At 62.3% G+C, this 17,770-nt stretch overlaps 6 protein-coding genes across 11 annotated transcripts; 3 read left to right on the top strand and 3 right to left on the bottom strand.

The window, feature by feature from the left end:
• Window positions 1-148: 148 nt before the first annotated feature.
• OGG1 (8-oxoguanine DNA glycosylase) lies at window positions 149-1,922 on the top strand. 5 transcript variants are annotated; one of them, XM_062500517.1, is made up of 7 exons: window positions 149-273; window positions 358-641; window positions 718-897; window positions 983-1,161; window positions 1,236-1,377; window positions 1,470-1,519; window positions 1,592-1,922. In XM_062500517.1, exons 1-7 carry the CDS (start codon window positions 164-166, stop codon window positions 1,652-1,654), a joined length of 1,008 nt encoding a protein of 335 aa, XP_062356501.1. In that variant the 5' UTR covers window positions 149-163; the 3' UTR covers window positions 1,655-1,922. The 5 variants fall into 5 exon arrangements, with proteins under 5 accessions (XP_062356501.1, XP_062356500.1, XP_062356499.1 ...); XM_062500516.1 differs by having other exon boundaries at window positions 1,470-1,922; XM_062500515.1 differs by having other exon boundaries at window positions 1,434-1,922.
• Window positions 1,923-2,208: 286 nt separating this feature from the next.
• CAMK1 (calcium/calmodulin dependent protein kinase I) lies at window positions 2,209-4,957 on the bottom strand. The gene is made up of 11 exons (XM_062500524.1): window positions 4,872-4,957; window positions 4,039-4,170; window positions 3,734-3,808; window positions 3,526-3,664; window positions 3,307-3,433; window positions 3,154-3,229; window positions 2,953-3,065; window positions 2,766-2,844; window positions 2,595-2,682; window positions 2,381-2,507; window positions 2,209-2,303 (listed from the first exon to the last, which is right to left on the bottom strand). The coding sequence occupies exons 1-11, from the start codon at window positions 4,955-4,957 to the stop codon at window positions 2,248-2,250; spliced, it is 1,098 nt and encodes a 365-aa protein (XP_062356508.1). The 3' UTR covers window positions 2,209-2,247.
• Window positions 4,958-5,955: 998 nt separating this feature from the next.
• Window positions 5,956-8,719, bottom strand: TADA3 (transcriptional adaptor 3). Of its 2 annotated transcripts, XM_062500510.1 has the most exons (8): window positions 8,318-8,719; window positions 7,953-8,203; window positions 7,683-7,788; window positions 7,396-7,537; window positions 7,142-7,245; window positions 6,926-7,035; window positions 6,607-6,792; window positions 5,956-6,529 (listed from the first exon to the last, which is right to left on the bottom strand). In XM_062500510.1, exons 1-8 carry the CDS (start codon window positions 8,522-8,524, stop codon window positions 6,337-6,339), a joined length of 1,299 nt encoding a protein of 432 aa, XP_062356494.1. In that variant the 5' UTR covers window positions 8,525-8,719; the 3' UTR covers window positions 5,956-6,336. The 2 variants fall into 2 exon arrangements, with proteins under 2 accessions (XP_062356494.1, XP_062356492.1); XM_062500508.1 differs by having other exon boundaries at window positions 7,142-7,537.
• Window positions 8,720-9,146: 427 nt separating this feature from the next.
• Window positions 9,147-11,011, top strand: ARPC4 (actin related protein 2/3 complex subunit 4). Its single transcript, XM_062500527.1, has 6 exons — window positions 9,147-9,204; window positions 9,404-9,522; window positions 9,843-9,954; window positions 10,027-10,122; window positions 10,262-10,432; window positions 10,797-11,011. Exons 1-6 carry the CDS (start codon window positions 9,202-9,204, stop codon window positions 10,800-10,802), a joined length of 507 nt encoding a protein of 168 aa, XP_062356511.1. The 5' UTR covers window positions 9,147-9,201; the 3' UTR covers window positions 10,803-11,011.
• A 494-nt stretch (window positions 11,012-11,505) lies between these two features.
• Window positions 11,506-15,484, top strand: TTLL3 (tubulin tyrosine ligase like 3). The gene is made up of 11 exons (XM_062500482.1): window positions 11,506-11,983; window positions 12,099-12,192; window positions 12,247-12,425; window positions 12,569-12,697; window positions 12,765-12,879; window positions 12,977-13,084; window positions 13,325-13,493; window positions 13,568-13,716; window positions 13,790-14,036; window positions 14,115-14,550; window positions 14,623-15,484. The coding sequence occupies exons 1-11, from the start codon at window positions 11,852-11,854 to the stop codon at window positions 15,337-15,339; spliced, it is 2,475 nt and encodes an 824-aa protein (XP_062356466.1). The 5' UTR covers window positions 11,506-11,851; the 3' UTR covers window positions 15,340-15,484.
• A 424-nt stretch (window positions 15,485-15,908) lies between these two features.
• On the bottom strand, window positions 15,909-17,684 carry RPUSD3 (RNA pseudouridine synthase D3). Its single transcript, XM_062500992.1, has 9 exons — window positions 17,611-17,684; window positions 17,239-17,306; window positions 17,113-17,157; window positions 16,939-17,035; window positions 16,743-16,850; window positions 16,589-16,673; window positions 16,393-16,519; window positions 16,170-16,309; window positions 15,909-16,088 (listed from the first exon to the last, which is right to left on the bottom strand). The coding sequence occupies exons 1-9, from the start codon at window positions 17,682-17,684 to the stop codon at window positions 15,909-15,911; spliced, it is 924 nt and encodes a 307-aa protein (XP_062356976.1).
• Between the last annotated feature and the right edge of the window lie 86 nt (window positions 17,685-17,770).

The following is a 17,770-nucleotide window of genomic DNA, read 5'->3' as shown; positions in this document are numbered from 1 at the left end:
AGCGGCGGGCGCTCCGCCTGCGCGGGATTCGCTGTGGTGGGAGGCGGCGGGGCCGGGCGAGGAGGTGTGGGACCGGGAGCACGGGCTGGGGGGTTGTGGGGTGGTGTGGGGCCGGGCCGGGGCAGTGGGGCAGCCGGGGGCGCGCAGTTGTTCCCCGACCCCCATGAAGCTGCGGGACGACCCGTCTGCCTGCCCGTCCGTGTGGCGGTGCTTGTCGTGCCCGCCGGCCGAGCTGCGCCTGGACCTGGTGCTGTCTTCGGGACAGAGCTTTCGGTGAGCCAGCCCGAGGGTCTCGGGCGTCTCCCGGCTCGGTCCCGCGCGTCCGAGCCGGCCCCGACCCCGCCCCGTCTGTGGCAGGTGGTGGGAGAGCAGCCCGGGGGCCTGGACGGGTGTGCTAGGGGGCCGCGTCTGGACACTACGGCAGGACGGGGATCGGCTCTGGTACACGGTGTACGGCGAGGAGGATGAGCACAATGAGGAGGAGCGGGATGGGTGCCTCCCCGAAGCAGCGAAGCTGGACGCCGCAGAGACGGACCGGATCCTGCGTGACTACTTCCAGCTGGATGTGGGTCTGTCGGCCCTGTACCGTGCCTGGGGGGCGGCCGATCCCCTGTTCCGCAAGGTGGCCAAGGACTTCCCAGGTGAGGTGGCCCCACGGAGCTACAAGGGATGGCCATAGCACCTGCCTGGCCTCCCCTCACCGCATCCTGCCTGCAGGGGTGCGGGTGCTGCGGCAGGACCCCGTCGAATGCCTCTTCTCCTTCATCTGCACCTCCAACAACCATATTTCCCGCATCACTGCCATGATCGAGCGCCTCTGCCAGGCCTTCGGACGCCGCCTCTGCTGCCTCGATGCCCGGCCCTTCCATGCCTTCCCGTCCCTCTCGGCCCTCACAGGTCCACCACTGCCCTGCTGCTGCCGCTGTCATCTTGCCATGGCCTCGCCTGTGCCCACTCACGTCCCTCTGCTGTGCCCCCGCAGGCACTGATGCCGAGGCACGGCTGCGGGCTCTGGGCTTTGGGTACCGCGCCAAGTTTGTCAGCGGCAGTGCGCGGGCCATCGCCGAGGGGCTCGGCCCCGAGGGGCTGTTCCAGCTCCGCACCGCACCCTATGCCGAGGCCAGGAGGGTGCTGTGCGCCCTGCCTGGTGTAGGTGCCAAGGTGGGTGCCAGGACGGGGGTGGGACAGGGAGCAGAGACCAGCATTGGGGGCTGACTGGGTGCTGCTGGTGGCAGGTGGCCGACTGTGTCTGCCTATTGTCCCTGGACAAGGCGGAGGCAGTGCCGGTGGACACCCACGTCTGGCACATTGCACGGCAGCGCTACGGCGTGGCCCTGGGTGGTAAGAGCCTCACTCCCCGGGCCTACCAGGAGATCGGTGAGGGCAGGGCTGGATCCTGACATGGGACCCTCAGGGATGGTGGATGGTGCAAGTGTGCCACCACACTGGCGTTCACCCTCTCTCCACAGGCGACTTCTTCCGGGGGCTGTGGGGCCCTCGTGCTGGCTGGGCGCAGGCAGTGAGTACCCCCCTTTCTGGCACCCTTGCCCCCCACCCCAGCCATGCCCACCCCATTATCTCCCCCCTCCAGGTCCTGTTCTGTGCTGACCTCCGTAAGGGTCAGAAGCCAGCCAGCAGCCAGCATCAGGTCTAGCAGACCTGAGGCTGGGACAGCTATGGGGCTGGGGCCTCCAGGGACACCTCAGGAGGAACAGTGACTTGAGTGGGACACTGCACCTGCTGCCAGCCATGGATGGAGGGGTGTGGGCAGCTGTCTGTCACCTGCCCACTGTGTGCATGGGGGAAGCTGCTGCCCTGGGCAGTGAAGCTGGATGGGTCAGGGCTGTGTACAGCTCCCTCAATGCAGAGCTGAGCCAAGTACCTTTGGTCTCTTTGCCTTTATTACAAGCAATAAAATAGAAACATCCATTTGGAAAATTCTCCTTGAACATGCTAGGGTTGGGGGTGTAGGACAGTGCCAGGCCAGGCGTGGAGGGAGGGAAGGGGTACGGGAAGGGGCCCGGGACAAAGCCCCAAGCTGGAGGGCTCTGGTGTGCTCCTGCCCCAATGCAGAACTCTGCTGTGAGGCTGCAGTAGGGGCAGCTTCACATAACCAGGATAAGCTGAGCAGGGTGCCTCCACACTATCTCCCTTGTTCCTGCACGGCAGAGCCCCCCACCTCACATGGTGCCCATGGAGGGCTGGATTCCCCTGGGCCCACTTGGAGGCAGCTATGTGGGGCCATGCTCAGTCTGGTGGGAGATGCTGAACTCTTCTTGGGGGTAGGCGCTCACACTCTGACCCTGCAGGGAGGAAGAGGGTGAGGTCCTGATGGCAGCTCCAAGGGGTGTGGGATGGGGATAGGGGGTTCTGGGCTCACCATTGCTGGTCCCCCCGACTAATTGTTCACCAGGGCTGGTGGGAGTTGTCTGCCCAGGGACGTCCTGGCTGGTTCCCAGCTGCAGCTTTCTCATGTGTCTCACCACCACCGTGGCATTGAAAGCTTGCTACTGACCCCACAGTGTCTATCAGCTGGTATAGGGTGCCTGAGGGGCTACTGCACCTCCTAACACCCACCAGCACCCCACACTCACCTTCCACTTGCTTTTTGCAAAATTTTTCTTGATCTGCTCACTCACTGACTGGTGGATGTTCTTGTCCAGGGCTGTGTCCCCAGCAATCCTGGAGCAAAATAGAAGTCAGCAGGAGTCCACCAGTGGAGTGAGCTGGAGAGAGGGGCAGACAGCAAAAGGTCTCCCCATTACCAGGGATGCTGCAGGGCTTGCTCACAGGTGAATCGCTTGCCAGGGTCCTTCTCCATCAGGTGCTGGATAAAGTCCTTGGCTGGGACAGAGCATGGAGCAGCTCTGAGTGCCTGTGTCCACCATTCCTTGGGTACTGTGAAGCTGTGTCAGGCTCACAGGCCCCACTGCCCTGGTGGTCCCAGCTCACCTGAGTCTGAGATATCATCCCAGTATGGTGAGTCAAACTCGTACTCCGCCTGCAGGATCTGCTCAAAGAGCTTGGCATCATTCTCATCATAGAAAGGGGGGTAACCACAGAGCCTAGGGAGGCAGTGGGGAGGTGGATGCTGGTCCCAGGCAGCCCCAAGGTGCCAGGCCCCCAAGAGGGGAAGGGAGTGGGAATACATACAGGATGTAGGCGATTACTCCGATGGACCAGCAATCCACTGCTTTGCTGTAGGGCTTCTGTGCTAGCACCTCAGGGGCTGGGGGGGATTGCAGCAGTGAGGGGGGGACCCCAACCCCACACCAAGGGTGGTGGCAGCCCATGGTAGACACTCACCCACATAGCCAGGGGTGCCGCAGGCTGTGGACATGACACTGCCACAGCCCTCGATCTTCGACAGCCCGAAGTCACTGATCATGATCTTGGAGTCCTCATCCATGCTGTAATAGAGCAGGTTCTCGGGCTTCGAGGAGAGGAGGGAAAAGGAAGGGGTGACTCTGGGGTCTCTTCCTGCCACTACGACAGTGCTGTGTGTGTCCTCCCCCAACTGCTCACCTTCAGGTCACGGTGGACGATACCCATGTCATGCAGGTATTTGACAGCATCGAGGATCTGCCGGATCAGGGCGCTGGCATCCCGCTCAGTGTAGAAGCCCTTCTCCACAATGCGGTCAAAGAGTTCCCCCCCCGAGACCCTGCAGGGATGGGCAGCACCCGTCAGCATGGCCCCCCCCACCCCTCTGGAGCCCCAGAACGTCACTCACAGCTGCATGATGAGGTAGAGGTGGGTGCCACTCTCGTAGATATCATCCAAGGCCACAATATTGGGGTGCTTGATTCTGCGGGGGGGAAGCACAGGGGGTTGGTGAGAGGGCACCGGGCTGTCCCCCACCCCAGCCCCCAGGGGACAGGGAGAAGCCAGGCTTTGCGCCGCAGGTCATCACGTGCAGCTGGCTATTTTGGGCACTAGCAATAACATGCGGCAATGAGTGCTGGCAGTGGGGGGCTGTGCCGGGTGTGGGGGGGGCACAGAGTGAAACCCCCACCCTGGTGCTGGGACAGCCCCTACTTGTGGAGGACGGCAATCTCGTTCTCAATGCTGGTCTCCTTTCCCTCCAGTGCCTTCTTGGCAATGCACTTGATGGCCACAAGCTTCCGCGTCGTCTTCTCCTCCGCCAGGACCACTTCGGAGAAGGCCCCCCTGGGGGGGATGAGGGATGAGCAGGGCATGGGGGCCACCAGCCGGAGCTGCTGATGCCGCCATGCCACGATTGTCATGGCGACAGGCGGAAAGTCCAGCTATTTATAGGAGAAAAGCAAGCAGGAGCAGCCCGCTGGGATGGCTGGACATGGATCCTGCCAGCAATAGGATGCCTGGCACCCTCCACCCTCCTAGTGTGGCTGCACCATCCCCGTATCAGGCAGGATAAGGCTGTGGTGTTGCCAAGGTCGAGCTGTGCTGGGGTTAAGCCCCCATGTGAGTTGCAGTAGCCCTGTTCTGTGCCATCCTGTAGGACTCAGGTCCACCCAGGAGCCAGCTAGACCCATTGCCAGTGCCCAGGTGGGGAAGAGACAGGCAGTGTGTTTGTGCTGTACTGCACCCTAAGTCTTGACATAATTAACCTGCTAATCCAGCCTAAGAGCCTTACAGGGCCATGAGCACTGCCAGGAGCCCCTCTGCCAGCCAGGAGACCATCCTCGGGTACCCTCAGCACAGCACAGGGAACCAAGCCAGCACCAGAGGGAGGTGCCACCTGTGCCCCAAGCACTCCCCTCATATGCAAGTCCCATCTTGGGCCAGGATTTGAGCTGATTCCACATGTCAGATTGGGCAAAGCCTGAGGGGCAGACCCATCCCCACGGGTGGGCTGGCACTGGCTGTCACCCCAGTCTGCAACTCACGTGCCCAGGACGTCTCGGAAATCATAGATCCGCTGAATATCCTCTATCCTCTTCTTCCAGCTGGGCCCATCCTGCCCCAGCGGCATGGTTCCCTGTGGTGCCACCCACTCCCACCTGTGACACGAGTGGGGACAGGCTGTCAGCGTGCTCGGATGGCACGGGGATATGGGGGTGAGAGGGTGCTACGGGGTTGTCTCCGTGGGGTGATGGGAACAAGCTGTGTGGACGCACGAGTTTTGGCGTAGATTGCCCCAGTGGGGAACCATGCTGGGACCCCCCCGATGCCCGCCCATGGGGCGGGTGCGGAGCGAGCAGGCAGCAGGAAGACTCCAGACACGAGTAGGTGCATGGGGGGCGTCCCCACCGCCATTCCCCACGCCCGCCAGCTGGCACAGCCGCGCCGGACGGGACACGCGTGGGAGCAGAGCTGAGTGGCGCGGTTGATGCGCAGCTCCGCCGCCGCTACTCAGTGTCACGCGTGGGCACGCCGCCCCCGCCCCGGCCCGCCCTTACCGACGGCCCCGGCCCCGGGCCCCGCGGCGGAGCGGCGGCGACTCCTCCCGGCGCGGCGCCGCCGGACAGCGCTGACGTCACGGCGAGGGGCGGGCAGGCGCGCGGCCGCTGCCAATGGGAGGGGGTGGTTTGGCCGCGGTGGGAAGGGGGGGGACACGCGTGACCGCGGGCGCGCGTGGACACGCGGGAAAGGCACGGGGAGGGCGACAGGCGCGGCGCGGCATCACCCACGCGCTCCCCCCGCACATCTGTTATGAAGATGCGAGGGCACTCCTTAGGTAGACACGAGTGGGGTACACGCGTGGAGTTGCAGGACGGACCTAGCCCCGCCACTCGCACCCTCCCCAGACTGAGCGCAGCACTAGCGGGACCCACCCCCACAGCCGGGCAGGGCTGTCCCCCATGATGCCCCCAGTTGTCACCACACCTGCCTGTGGCTGCCTTTATTGCCCGTTCTCGCGGCAATTGAAACCACCGGTACATGGAGAGCTCGGCCACCCACCCACCAGGCCCCCCACCCCTCCAGCCACTTCCCTACCCCACTCCCCCCAGTCCAACCCATGTGGGGGCTAGGACCTCCCCCTGCCCCGCATCACAGAGAGGGACAGGGGACCATGGGAACCGCACCATCACATCTAGCCCCTGCAGTGACCTGGCTGATGCCACCCGAAAAACAGGGGAGTGCATGGGCGACATGGGAGTGGAAGCCACCAGCCGGGGTGGGGATGCTCAAGGGAAGGACCTCCACAACTCCACGGGGTGCCCAGCTTGAGTCAGTGACAGCCCCACACAGGGAGGGTGCAGCAGCTGGGCTCCTTCATCCGAGTAGGAGGGCTGAGCAGACTCAGGGCGTGGGGAAGGCTATGCCAGTTCCATCCCGTGGTGGCAGGGCTCAGGCAGGGCAGCCCCTTGCAGGTGAGGTCCATACGAATTGGGGGCTCCTTGGTCCCTGCTACCCATCCAGCAGCTTGAGGATGCTCTCCCGCTCCTTCAGGGTCTTCCAGGCCTGGTCCTTCTCCTTTTTGGTGGGCGTGCGCTTCTTCTGCCGAGCAGCCATGATCTTGCGGAATGCATCCATCACCTCGTTGTCAGCCATGCGGACACGCTGCCGCAGCTCCTGCCGGTGCAGTTCCTCCTTGGCGAGCCTGGGGGGCACGAGGGGGTGTTAGGCCCTGCCTGGCAGCCCCCTGCCTGCACCCAGCCCAGCCCAGCCCGTTCTCACCGCAGCAGCTCGTGCTTCTTGGTGCGGTTGTGTGCGCTGAGTGCCTTCAGCTCTGCCTGCCTCTTGCGTAACTCAGCCAATACCTCGTCCTCCGAGTCCTCTGCCGGACGGTCTTCTGACTCCAGCAGGCCCTGGGCCACCAGCTCCTCCTTGATCCGCCCCTCCAGTGACTTGGTGTGGGGGACACTGCCAGGGTGGAGAGTGGCTGCTGCCCACCACAAGCCCTTTGCTCCCTGTTACTCACAGAGGCAGGGAGCCAGCAGTGTGCTTGGTGCTCCCACAGGCAGTGCAGAGCTCTGGGCCCACCTCAGCTGCTCACCTGAAGGGCTTGTTCTGGCTGCGGGGAGATGTGCCAGCACCATCAGCTCCCGAGTCCTTACCAGTGATCTCAGGGATGGGGGAGTCCTCAACAGGGGAGATGATGTTCTCCTAGCAAAGGGAGCACGAGGGAAGGATTAAAGTGGTTTCCTGGGTCTTGGCAGCAATGGCCCACAGTGTCAGGCCACCATGGCACGGTGCCATTGGAGCTCCTCACCTCCACAAGGGCCTGAAGGAGACGCTGTGTCAGGGGACCAAAGGGACACCCATCCTCTGGCTGCTCATGCTGGGCTTCTGACTTCTTCAGGAGAGCATCAACATCTGTGACAAAGCAGGAGAGGGAAAAAGCAACCTCAGAGACACAGAGATGAGCAATGGGACAAGGCAACCTCAGCCTTTCTTGGGCTTGGCTCCACTGGGCACAAGCACTCCCAGCCCGTCTGGGCAAAGGCAGGGGTGGGATTGGGGCACCTTTAGTGTCCAGCTCAGTCAGTGGCCCCAGAACACCCTTCTTCTTGTCGGCAGCAGCTGCTGCCCGGGCTCCATCCTTCTGCTCCTCCAGCAGGTCCTCTTGTGCCCAGCGCTGGGAGTAATGCTTCCCTAGTGGTGGAATCTGCAAGAGGAAGGCTCAGCACAGCTCCCAGAGCCTCTACCTTGCCTCCCACCTTCCCAGTGCCGTGGCAGCAGGAACAGTCACTGTGAGATTCCAGAGGGGATGGGGAGAGAGGGCAAAGGAAGGGATTTAAGGAGCTTTTCACCTTGTAATGCTCAGCCTCATCCTCTGGCGGCTTGAGCAGCTCCTCCAGGACTCTGACCTCCTCGTTGGTGAGATCAGCACAGTATGGCTCCACTGATGCCCAGAACCTGTGAGGATGGATGAATTGTGAGAGGAAGCTGCAGGGGAGCACGTGGAAGGTGACACATGTCCCATTTCCACCTGTGGCACCTCTTTTTTGGGAGGCAGCCCTTGTGCCATGTGCTCCAAGGAACGAGAAAGATGATCCCAATGCCTCCCAATACCCACATACCTGTTTGGAGCATCATTTTTGGGGATGCGGGGCACATCAATGGGATCATCCTGGAACTCATATTCCTGGATTTTGGGCTGCAGGTTCTTGGACTTGGGCCGGCCAGGCCCAGGCCCAGTCCCATGGCCCCCTTTGCCCTCCAGCTTCTGCTTCTTGGGCTTCCCATGTTTTACAGATGTGCCCACATCATGGTCCTTGCTTAGCTTCAGGAACCGCCGGTCGCCCTTTTTATCCTGCCAGTCCGTCAGGATCTGGAAGAGAGTGATGTCCCATAAGGTCCCCTGCCCAGCACTGGGGCAGACCAGGGGCAGCCCCTTCGTGGCAAGGAACCAGAGTCTGTCCCTGATCCATCGTGGCCCCAGCACCTGTGTCTCGGCCTCCAGGACGCGAAGGCGGCGGCTGGCAGAGGACAGCAGCGTCTCCAGCTCCAGCTGCAGCGTGTCCAGCTCCTCGATGCCGATACCATCGTCCTCCGAGCGGGCCAGCACAGCCGTGTACCGGGGACACACTTTCACGTGGTCCACCGACTTGAAGTCATGGAACTGCAGCGGGCAGTCCTTCAGCTCACTCATGGCGGTGGGGACCGGGCACCGAGTAGACTCTGGGGGACCGACGGGCGCACGGGGGAGCCGCGAACAGGGGAAGCCGGGAGGGAAGGGAGTGGAGTGGGGGGCTACGGAGGGTCGGGGGGCATTGGGGCTCTGTGGAACGCGAGGTGAAGGATCACCGGGGCGCTGAGAGGAACGTGGGGAGAATCACAGGGGTGCTGAGGGAACGAGGCGGGGGGGATCACCGAGGCGCCGAGGAACCCGGTCGGGGATCACCGAGGGGAACCGGAGAGAGATCACCGGGGGACTGCAGGGACGAGGCGGGGACGGCCCCGGGGCGCAACGGAGGCCGTGGGGCCGGGTCTCACCGGGCGCCCCTTCCGGCCCCGCGGGCGCCCCGCCCCGCACTCCCCATTGGCCGCGCCGCACCTCGCGCCGTCGCTCATTGGTTCAGCCCGCCCTCCGTCTCCCTTCCCTAATATGGAAGCGTTGACAGGCCCGTACCAAGCGCAGCAGGGCTTGGGGGGAGCCGCGCGAAGTCTCGGCGCCGCCACCCGGCTTCGTGCCGCGGGGGGGCCCAGGCCACAGGGCGGGAGCCTCCTGCCGGTCCCCCTCCCTCCCGCCGCAGTGGGAGGTGCCGCGCATCCCGGAAGAGGTGATCAGCCACTTCCGCCTGCCAGGAACGGAGCGCCGCTGCCACCATGGTAGGGCGGGGGGTGTCCCGTGAGGGGCGGTGGCACCGGGGAGGCTGGGGAGACTGGGGAGGCTCGGAACCGGGACCGGGACCGGCGGAAGGAGCGGAGCTGAGGGGGCTGCGGGCTTCCGGTCGGGGGCTGGGGCAGGGGGCGAGACCGACCCCCGGGCTCTGGTCGGGGGTCTGACGCCGCCGCCGTGTCCCCGCAGACTGCTACGCTGCGCCCGTACCTGAATGCGGTGCGCGCCACGCTGCAGGCCGCGCTGTGCCTGGAGAACTTCTCCTCGCAGGTCGTGGAGCGGCACAACAAGCCCGAGGTGGAAGTCAGGTACGGGGGTGGAAGGGAACACCAGGGGAGCCCTGTTGCCCGCCTTGGGGGCCGCTGGCCCGTTCCTGCCGTGCGTTGGGCACCCCCCAGCCCTTAGGCACAGGGCCGGTGCCGGTAGGGAGCTGGGAAGCTGTGGGGAGGAGGAAGGGGATCTAGCTTGGGACCGAGGGAGCGTCTGCCCTGAGGAGGAACATCTTGGGGACGCGGGAACATCCTCTAGCCAAGCCCCCACATCCCCGTGATCCTTGTGGCTGCCGTTCCCTATTTGCCATCAGTAAATGCTTCTTTCTGAGTCACTCCTGCCCTCCCTCTCTTTGCAGGAGCAGCAAAGAGCTGCTGTTGCAGCCGGTGATCATCAGCAGGAACGAGAAGGAGAAGGTTCTCATCGAGGGTTCCATTAACTCCGTGCGCGTCAGCATCGCGGTGAAGCAGGTGAGGGGGGCTTTGGGCAGGGGTTGGGAGCTCAGCCTGTGGGGAAGCCTCACTTCCCTTTTCTCTCTCCAGGCTGATGAGATCGAGAAGATCTTGTGCCACAAATTCATGCGCTTTATGATGATGAGGGCTGAGAACTTCTTTATCCTGCGCAGAAAGCCCGTGGAGGTGAGGCGACAGGGAGCAGACAAGGCAACTCCTGGCTCCGCTCCTGGCACTGGGAGGGCGTCCAGTGCAGAACTGGGATGTGAATTTGCATGGCCAGTGACTTGGGTGCTAAACCCTAGGGTGCTTTTCTCTTGTGCAGGGTTATGACATCAGCTTCTTGATCACAAACTTCCACACGGAGCAGATGTACAAGCACAAGCTGGTGGACTTTGTCATCCACTTCATGGAAGAGATTGATAAGGAAATCAGTGAGATGAAACTCTCTGTCAATGCAAGGGCCCGCATCGTGGCAGAGGAGTTCCTTAAGAACGTGAGACTCTGAAATGGGAGGAGGGGGTCTCTGATTTTGGGAGTGGGGTGTGGGTCCATTAGTGAGGCAGGGTGACATCATGACCAAGGAACCTCTTGGGGACAGGGAGGAAAGGATGCCAAAGGCGCTTGTATCCCCTTTGCTCATGAAGTGCCAGCTTTTGAGACTCCCCCCAAAGCTTTCTCAGTGGCAGCAGCAGTCTTGGGGGATGACACCCTTTTGGTAGGTGCTGAGATGGATATACAGCCCCTGGGGAGGCAGTGGGAGAAGCTGAACACGAATCCCTGTGCCTCCATCGGAGGAGGGTGGTGAGGGTTCTCTGAGCATCGTAAGCAGGGACTAACAGCCGTGTGTTTCTCTCCAGTTTTAGGCCGTGGTGCAGGACCCCGTGGCTCCCCTGTGCTTGTGCCCACCGGGCACTGTGCCTGTGCCTGCTCCCGTTTCTCGAGGACCGCTGGGCGGGGCCGGGCCCTGTCCGCCCCTCTCTGGGCTGGGCGGGAGCAGCCCCCGCTTGCGGCAGCGCAGCCCTAGCCGCTGCCCTTGTCTCGTCTTGTTTTTTAAACGGTCTTGTTTGCTGTATCTGGCGCCTCTGTCTCCTCCCTCCCGTCGCTCTGGGCCACACTGGGAGATGCGGGGGAGGGCATTGTGTCCTTGGGGGGCAGATCATGGAATGGGAGGAGGACATGGAACTGGAGGGGCACAGCCTGGCAACAGCAAACAGTGGGGCCCCTATGTGAGGGGCCTTAAGAGAGAGAGTATGGAGAGTCAGGAGAGTATGAAAGGACTTGAAGTCGGCCTGGGGGCAGCAAGGGGCTTGGGATGTGGGGCACAAAAGGATTTGGGGCAGGGTGCAAGGTTCGAGTGGGGGATGGGTGGTTGTGGGCATAGGGGGCTGTTTGTGTTCCCCCTTCAGTGCAGTGGAGCCATTGTGGTGGCTGGAGCTGGGGCTCTGACGTCACAGCGGCACTGGGGTTGAGGGAGACACATCCTACATTCTAACATCAATGGTAACGGGGTTTAGCAGCTGTGTCCTGCACCCGACTCTGACTTCAGTCCCCAGCAGGACAGGGGAATAGGACAACCTATGTGGCACAGAGGAGGAAGAGCCACCCACAGCTCCCCTCATCCTCAGGCAACCACGGGACAATGTGACATAGAGAGCAGCACTGTAAGCATGCAGCCCCCCAGACAGGGACACTTGAGCAGGGTACACTCCAGCTACCCCATGGCCCAGCAGGCTTGGGACAAGGGCACAGTGGGGCATCCTGGGACTGCGCAGTGCAGCTGGGACACTGGCATGAGGTTCAGCAGGTCAGAAACTGCCCTTTCAAGGGCCCGAAGCTTGGTCAGGCAGAGGCAGGCAGGTTAGTGCTTTCCACCTGTCCATGCTTGCCTTGTGGGACTGGGGATGTGGGGACAATGGGCTCAGTCAGGGCTGTCCTCACAGGGCAGTCAGCAGCCACCACCACCAGCCACCAGGCTGGCTGCCAGGACTCGCTTAAGCTTGAGCAGCTCAAGAAGGCCAAGCTGCATGTGGAGATGGCCATTAAGGTGAGCAACCTGATTTCACACCCCTGTAATGCCACCTGCTTGCATTTCTGGCTCAGGAGAGCTGAGCCAGAGGAACCAGGACTTTGGCAGGCTGAGCCCACTGGCCTCTGCACAGGAGAAGAAGATCTTCATGGTACAGGGCCCCTACCCTATCATCCGCCGCCTGCTGCGAGCCCGGGGCTGGGTGGAGAGGAAGCTCCCTGACACGGGCAGACGGCTGGAGCAGCATCGTGGTCACCAAAACAAGCAGCAGCCAGAGACAGGGCAAAGTAATGGTAGTGGTGGGCAGGGGGAGGAACTGCTGAACTCATGTGCTGGGGCACAGCCTTTTCTGGGGACCAGAGACCCCCAGCACTACCCATGGCTACCTGCTGAGGAGGAGGAGGAAGAGAAGGAGGAAGAGCAGTGTGATGACAACCCCAATGGCATCCATGACCTCATGGTTAGCAGAGAGGGCTGGGGCTGAGCTCTGCCACTGCCCCCAGCACCCTTCGCCCCTCCCCCCAGGCACAGGCACAGCCTTGCACAGGGGATGAGGGTGGGATGGGGACTCTGTATCCCACCCTGGCTTCCTCCCTCCACCAGTCCTACCTGGTGCGGGACCAGTTGCCAAACTTCATCTGGACTAACTTCCTTGAAGCCACTGACCGTCAGCTGCTGCAGCAGGACAATGTGGTGAACCACTATTCCAGGGTGGATGCGTTCACCACCAAGGTGGGAGGCTGGAGCCCTTGGGGAGGGGGATGGGGTCCAGTAGGGACTAACAACCTCCTCTAAACAGGAGGGGCTGTGCCTCAGCCTACAAAACCTGCCATGGATTGAGCAAGCTGACCCCAACACCTTCTTCCCCCGGTGCTACCGGCTGGGGAACATGGATGAGAGAGAAGCTTTCATTGGTGAGCTGAAGGCTGCTGCCCTCCTGTCCCTACCTGTGCTCCCACTGCTCCAGTGTCCTGTATAGGACTGGCTGGGGATAATGCCTCCCTCTTGCAGATGATTTCCGCCTGACAGCAGCACGCAGCCTGCTCAAACTGGCCGTAGAGGAGGTTGGGGATATGTCAGTGAGGACTGAGCAGGTCCCAAACTCTGCCAAGAGGGCAGGTGAGTACATGGAGCTTGGCAGAGAGTACAGAGTAAAGGACAAATGACGGCTGAGCTTGAAGGCATAGGCTCTGCTCATGGCTGTGGCCTGAGATCCCCTACTCCCTCCTACTAGCCCACCTTATTGGTGCTCTGCTCCCCCCCCCCCATTCCCATGCACCCAAAGCCACCCATCCCGCAGGGAGACTGTGGCCCAAAGCTCCCATAGGAGTCACACCTCTCACCCCAAGCATTCCACAGTGTGGCCAGGCTGCCGCCTGTATCCTGAGCTGGTGGAGGAAGCCCTGGAGGTCTGTAAGCAGCATCTGAGTGTTCTGCAGCACCAGGACATTGACAGGAGCACCCCGTCCCCCTGCAGGACATGCATTGACTGGGACCACTTCCTGCAGGAATACTACCGTGTGGCACAGTGAGTGCTGAGTGGGATGGGGGGACTGGGGGCATTAGGCAGGGCTGATGCTGAAGCCCCCTTCCTCCCCACAGTGAGGGGGCAGAGCTGGTGCTGACCAGGCAGCAGCAAAAGCAGTGCCAGAACCTGCTGCAGCGCCTGGCAGAGCAGCTGCCCCAGCTTGACATGGAGGGGAAGTTCAATGTCTGGATCCTCAAGCCTGGTGCTGAATCCCAAGGGAGGGGTAAGGCTGGGGGGAGCAGGGAGTACACAAGTTCCCCTTTTAGGAGGGGTCCCACTATCACTGTGTTCCCCAGGCATCATCTGCACGACACGGCTGGAGGAGGTGCTGCAGCTGGCATGGACCTGCACAGCACCCTCAGTGCAGATGGGCAGGTGGGTGGTGCAGAAGTACGTGGAGCGGCTGCTGACCATTTTCGGCACCAAATTTGACATCCGGCAATGGTTTCTTGTGACTGACTGGAAGCCACTGACTGTCTGGTTCTACCAAGACTGCTACCTGCGCTTCTGCTCCTGGCCCTTCTCCCTGTGTCACCTGGAGCGGTGAGTGCCTCCCACCCTGGCTCCCCACATCCCAGCACCCTGGCACCCCCTGACCTAGCCCTACTCTCCCTGCCCCAGTGCCAGGCACCTCTGCAATGTCTCCGTCCAGAAGTGCTACAACACATCACCAGACCAGGACCCCCGTGTGCCTCCCGACAAGATCTGGTCCAACAAGCAGTTCCAGGAATACCTGGCACAAATGGGGCAGGCAGATGCTTGGCACCAGTTGCTGGTGCCCGGCATGAAGGCGGCAATCCTGAACACTCTGCGCAGTGCCCAGGATCGCGTGGGCTTCCGCAAGGGCAGCTTTGAGCTCTATGGGGCAGACTTTCTTGTTGGGGAGGACCTCCAGCCTTGGCTGCTGGAGATCAACTCCTGCCCCACCATGAGCCCCTCCTCAGCAGTGACCCGACGGCTCTGTGCCAACGTCCAGCGGGACACACTGCGCCTGGTGCTCGACCGCAAGGAAAACCCCACCTGTTCCATTGGAGCGTTTGAACTCATCTACAAGGAGGTAGGCTGGGGGATGGGGGGCAGACATTCCCCCAGCCACCCTGAGCCCTCACTCCCTGCTGTCTCCCTGCAGGCAGCTGTGCCCAAGCCTCTGTCAGCACGTGTGAAGCTGATGGTCAAAGGCTGTTCCCTGAAGAAGGTCCAGCCAGCACAGCAGCAAGCACAGGATAAGCCCCCCACTGCTGTGGCCAAGGTCTTCCACCACCCTGTGTCCCCAGGGGCCAAAGCCACCCATGTACCCAAGCGAGCATGGCATCAATTCCCCATCATGGTGCCTTGTGCCCCCAAGCTCTCCCAGGGAGCAGAACCAGGGGGCAGAACTGCCCAGACAGCACGGCGTCAATCTCCCACCGTCCCTGTGCCCAGTGCCTCCAAGTCGTCTGTGGCCCCACGAAGCAGACCCACCCAGGTGACCCAGAGACCACAGCCTCAACTTCCCACCATCACTGTACCCAGTGCCTCCAAGTCGTCTGCAGCCCCACGAAGCAGAACCGCCCAGGTGACCCAGCCCAGAGCAGCAACAGGGAAGCTGCCTCCTCTGCAGCAACGGAGCCACTGCTCTTCTCCCAGCTCTGACTCCCCACCACAACAGCCTTGGGCCTCCTCTGCTGGGAGCCAGGAGCTGCCAGGGCTCAGTCGCCTACCTGGGCGGCCCCAGATCAATGGCTGTCCCCTGGATTGGGTGCCTGTGCCACCACCCCGGGCAACTCCCAGCAACCCCTGGCTATCCCAGGGTTGTTCACGCTCCTTCCCTCCTGCCAAGCCCCTACGCCAACCTCTATCTGCATAGAGCGCCACGACCCCATTCCTGGAACAGAAGTACACAGCAGCTTCCAATGGGATGCAGAAGACTTGGGACACTGAGGCACCCCCAGAAGCGGACAGCACCCTGCCTGTCCTTGCTGGGCAAACATTGCAGTACCAGGCTACCTCTCATCCTGAAGAGCTCCCACTGATGTGTTGTGATACCCACCTCCTTCCTTATGAGCAATTTTAAATGATTCTGTGATAAGGAGTCTGTCTCAGATCAGTGTGTGAGAGTTGTAGGGAGGGCAAGAACTACCCCTGGGATGGGGATGTGGGTGGGAACTGCGGCTACCAGGGCAGAGAACAGGCAGGAAAAGCTGCCTCAGCTCCTGCCTGAAGTCGCCCCTGCCAGATGAAGCTGTCGTGCGTGATGACACTGCTGCATTCTAGCACTTGGAACCAGGGCTGGTGCCCCCAGCAATGCCAGAGGGACAGCCAGGAGAAACGCACTGTCTGTGTGCCAAGGAAAGAACTGAGTGCTGAGCTACCCAGGCAGCAGCGGGGGGATTTTAATGGGGTGGCAGAGGGTGAAAATGGTGTCCCTCTGCAGTACTAGGGCTCCTGGTGCTCAGGCAGCCCCAGACAGCGTACAGTGTGCAGAAAGTAGGGTGGTGGTGGGGCACAGAGGGGGCCCTCGGGCAGCACTAACTCCTGCAGGTGGATGTGGAGTGGGAGGTGATGGAGCTGCCTTGGAGAAAGCCCCAGCTGGGAGAGCAACTCCTCGTCCAGTACCTGCAATGTGAGTGGGCACCTCAGTGGGATCACTGAGGGCTGTGCTGAATGCCCCACCCAGCATCCACCCAGGCCATGTACCTGTGTGCGGCTTGGGGTGGTCTCAGGGCTCAGAAAGAAGGGCACTCCCAGCACCCTGCCCACATGGGAAGAGTGCTTATGGTCACCCAGGGCCGGGCATAGCAGCAACGTCAGGTGCACCTGGAGTTGTTCTGGAAAGGCTGCAGAGGAACAGGAAGGTGGTGAGATTGCAGGGGTCAGGAAGCATGGATGGGGTGGTGGAGGTGTTGGGGGGGCCACTCACCTGTCCTGGGCTGGAGCTGGAGGAGGGCACAGCCCCCCGCAGTGCTCAGCACACGGTAGCGTGTGAGGGTGCTCTTCACATCCTTCCTGGCCAGACTGCGGCGGCCTGGGGCTGGCACTGGCACTACCTGCAAAGCACAGCACTCAGCACCCCCTGGGGCATCCCCTGCGCCCGCAGCCCACTGGCACCCCCTTACCATGGCTCTGTCCCCCTGCTGCTGCCAGCACAGCCCAGTGCGGATCTCACCTTCCACCTCTGCCGGGACTCCCACGGTGATGGCACTGTAGGGTAAGGTGGTGAGAAGGAGACAGGACCCCCAGTGCCAGCATGGCAGGGTCCCAAGGACTCACTGATATGTGGCAGGGTACTGGCCTCTCCAGCGAGCATTGGTGAAGAACTGTTGGAGCTTCTTAGTGGTGTGGTAGCAGCTGGACAGGAGGACAAGGCCAGAATACTCCCTGCAGGACATGGCTGTTTGAGATCAGGAAGGGGAAAGGCAGCCCCAGCTCCACCCCAGGACCTCCAGCCTGGAACCTCCTACCATACCTGGCAGGAGCCTTCACTACGTGGAGCTCAGCAGCGAGGCCCAGGCGTCGTCTCAGTGTGGGCAGCAGTGCATCCAGGCTCAGGTCCCCAGGGCGCCCTGGGATGATGCTGGCAGGTCAGCACCCACTGAGCCCCCCAGCCCTGCAGCGCCCCCCATTGCTGTCCTGTACTCACCCAAAACTGGGAGGCCCGCGGGCTTGTTCAGTGCCAGCAGGGATCCTAGTGAGGGTAAGTCTGGTCAGGATGCACCTCCCTCACTCCCTTGTCTCCCTTGCCCCTATTCTCCCCTGTTGCAGGTACCTTCCCGGTGCAACACGGAGCCCTCCAACAGCCTCAGCGTTTCCTCGGAGCCCAGCAGCCGCCTCCACCTGCAGGGGATGAAGTGGGCAGGGGGATACAGGTGGGATTTGCCTCAGTCACCCCACTCTCCGTGTCCATAAATCTCACCCACCACTGTCCGCCCTCCTCTCCGCGTGTCTCCTCACGCTCTGTGCTCACACGTCTGCAACCCCACAGGTATGTCCCCAGTGCCACAACGCCTCCTAACCCCTCTGCCCCCACGCGTGTGCATCTCCAGGTGCCAGTACACCCCAAGTACACACACACCCTCTGTACACACGCACCCCACACATAAACGCACCCCATGTACACATCCCTCCCCGCCCCGCTAACCCCGCGGTGCGCGCTCCCGGTCCCGAGCGCGCCAGTCCGCGAGCGGCGGCGGCGGCGCCCCCGGTCCCCGCCATGGCGGCACCGCCGCGCCTGCGCCGAGCGCTCCCCCCCGGCATCCGGAGCCGGCGGCTGCGGCCATAGAGCAGCGGAAGCGCGGGCA

The sequence above is a fragment of the Cinclus cinclus genome, chromosome 12 (genome assembly GCF_963662255.1).
Source record: "Cinclus cinclus chromosome 12, bCinCin1.1, whole genome shotgun sequence".
NCBI lineage: Eukaryota > Metazoa > Chordata > Aves > Passeriformes > Cinclidae > Cinclus > Cinclus cinclus.
This window is presented reverse-complemented; position numbering and strand designations above follow the sequence as displayed.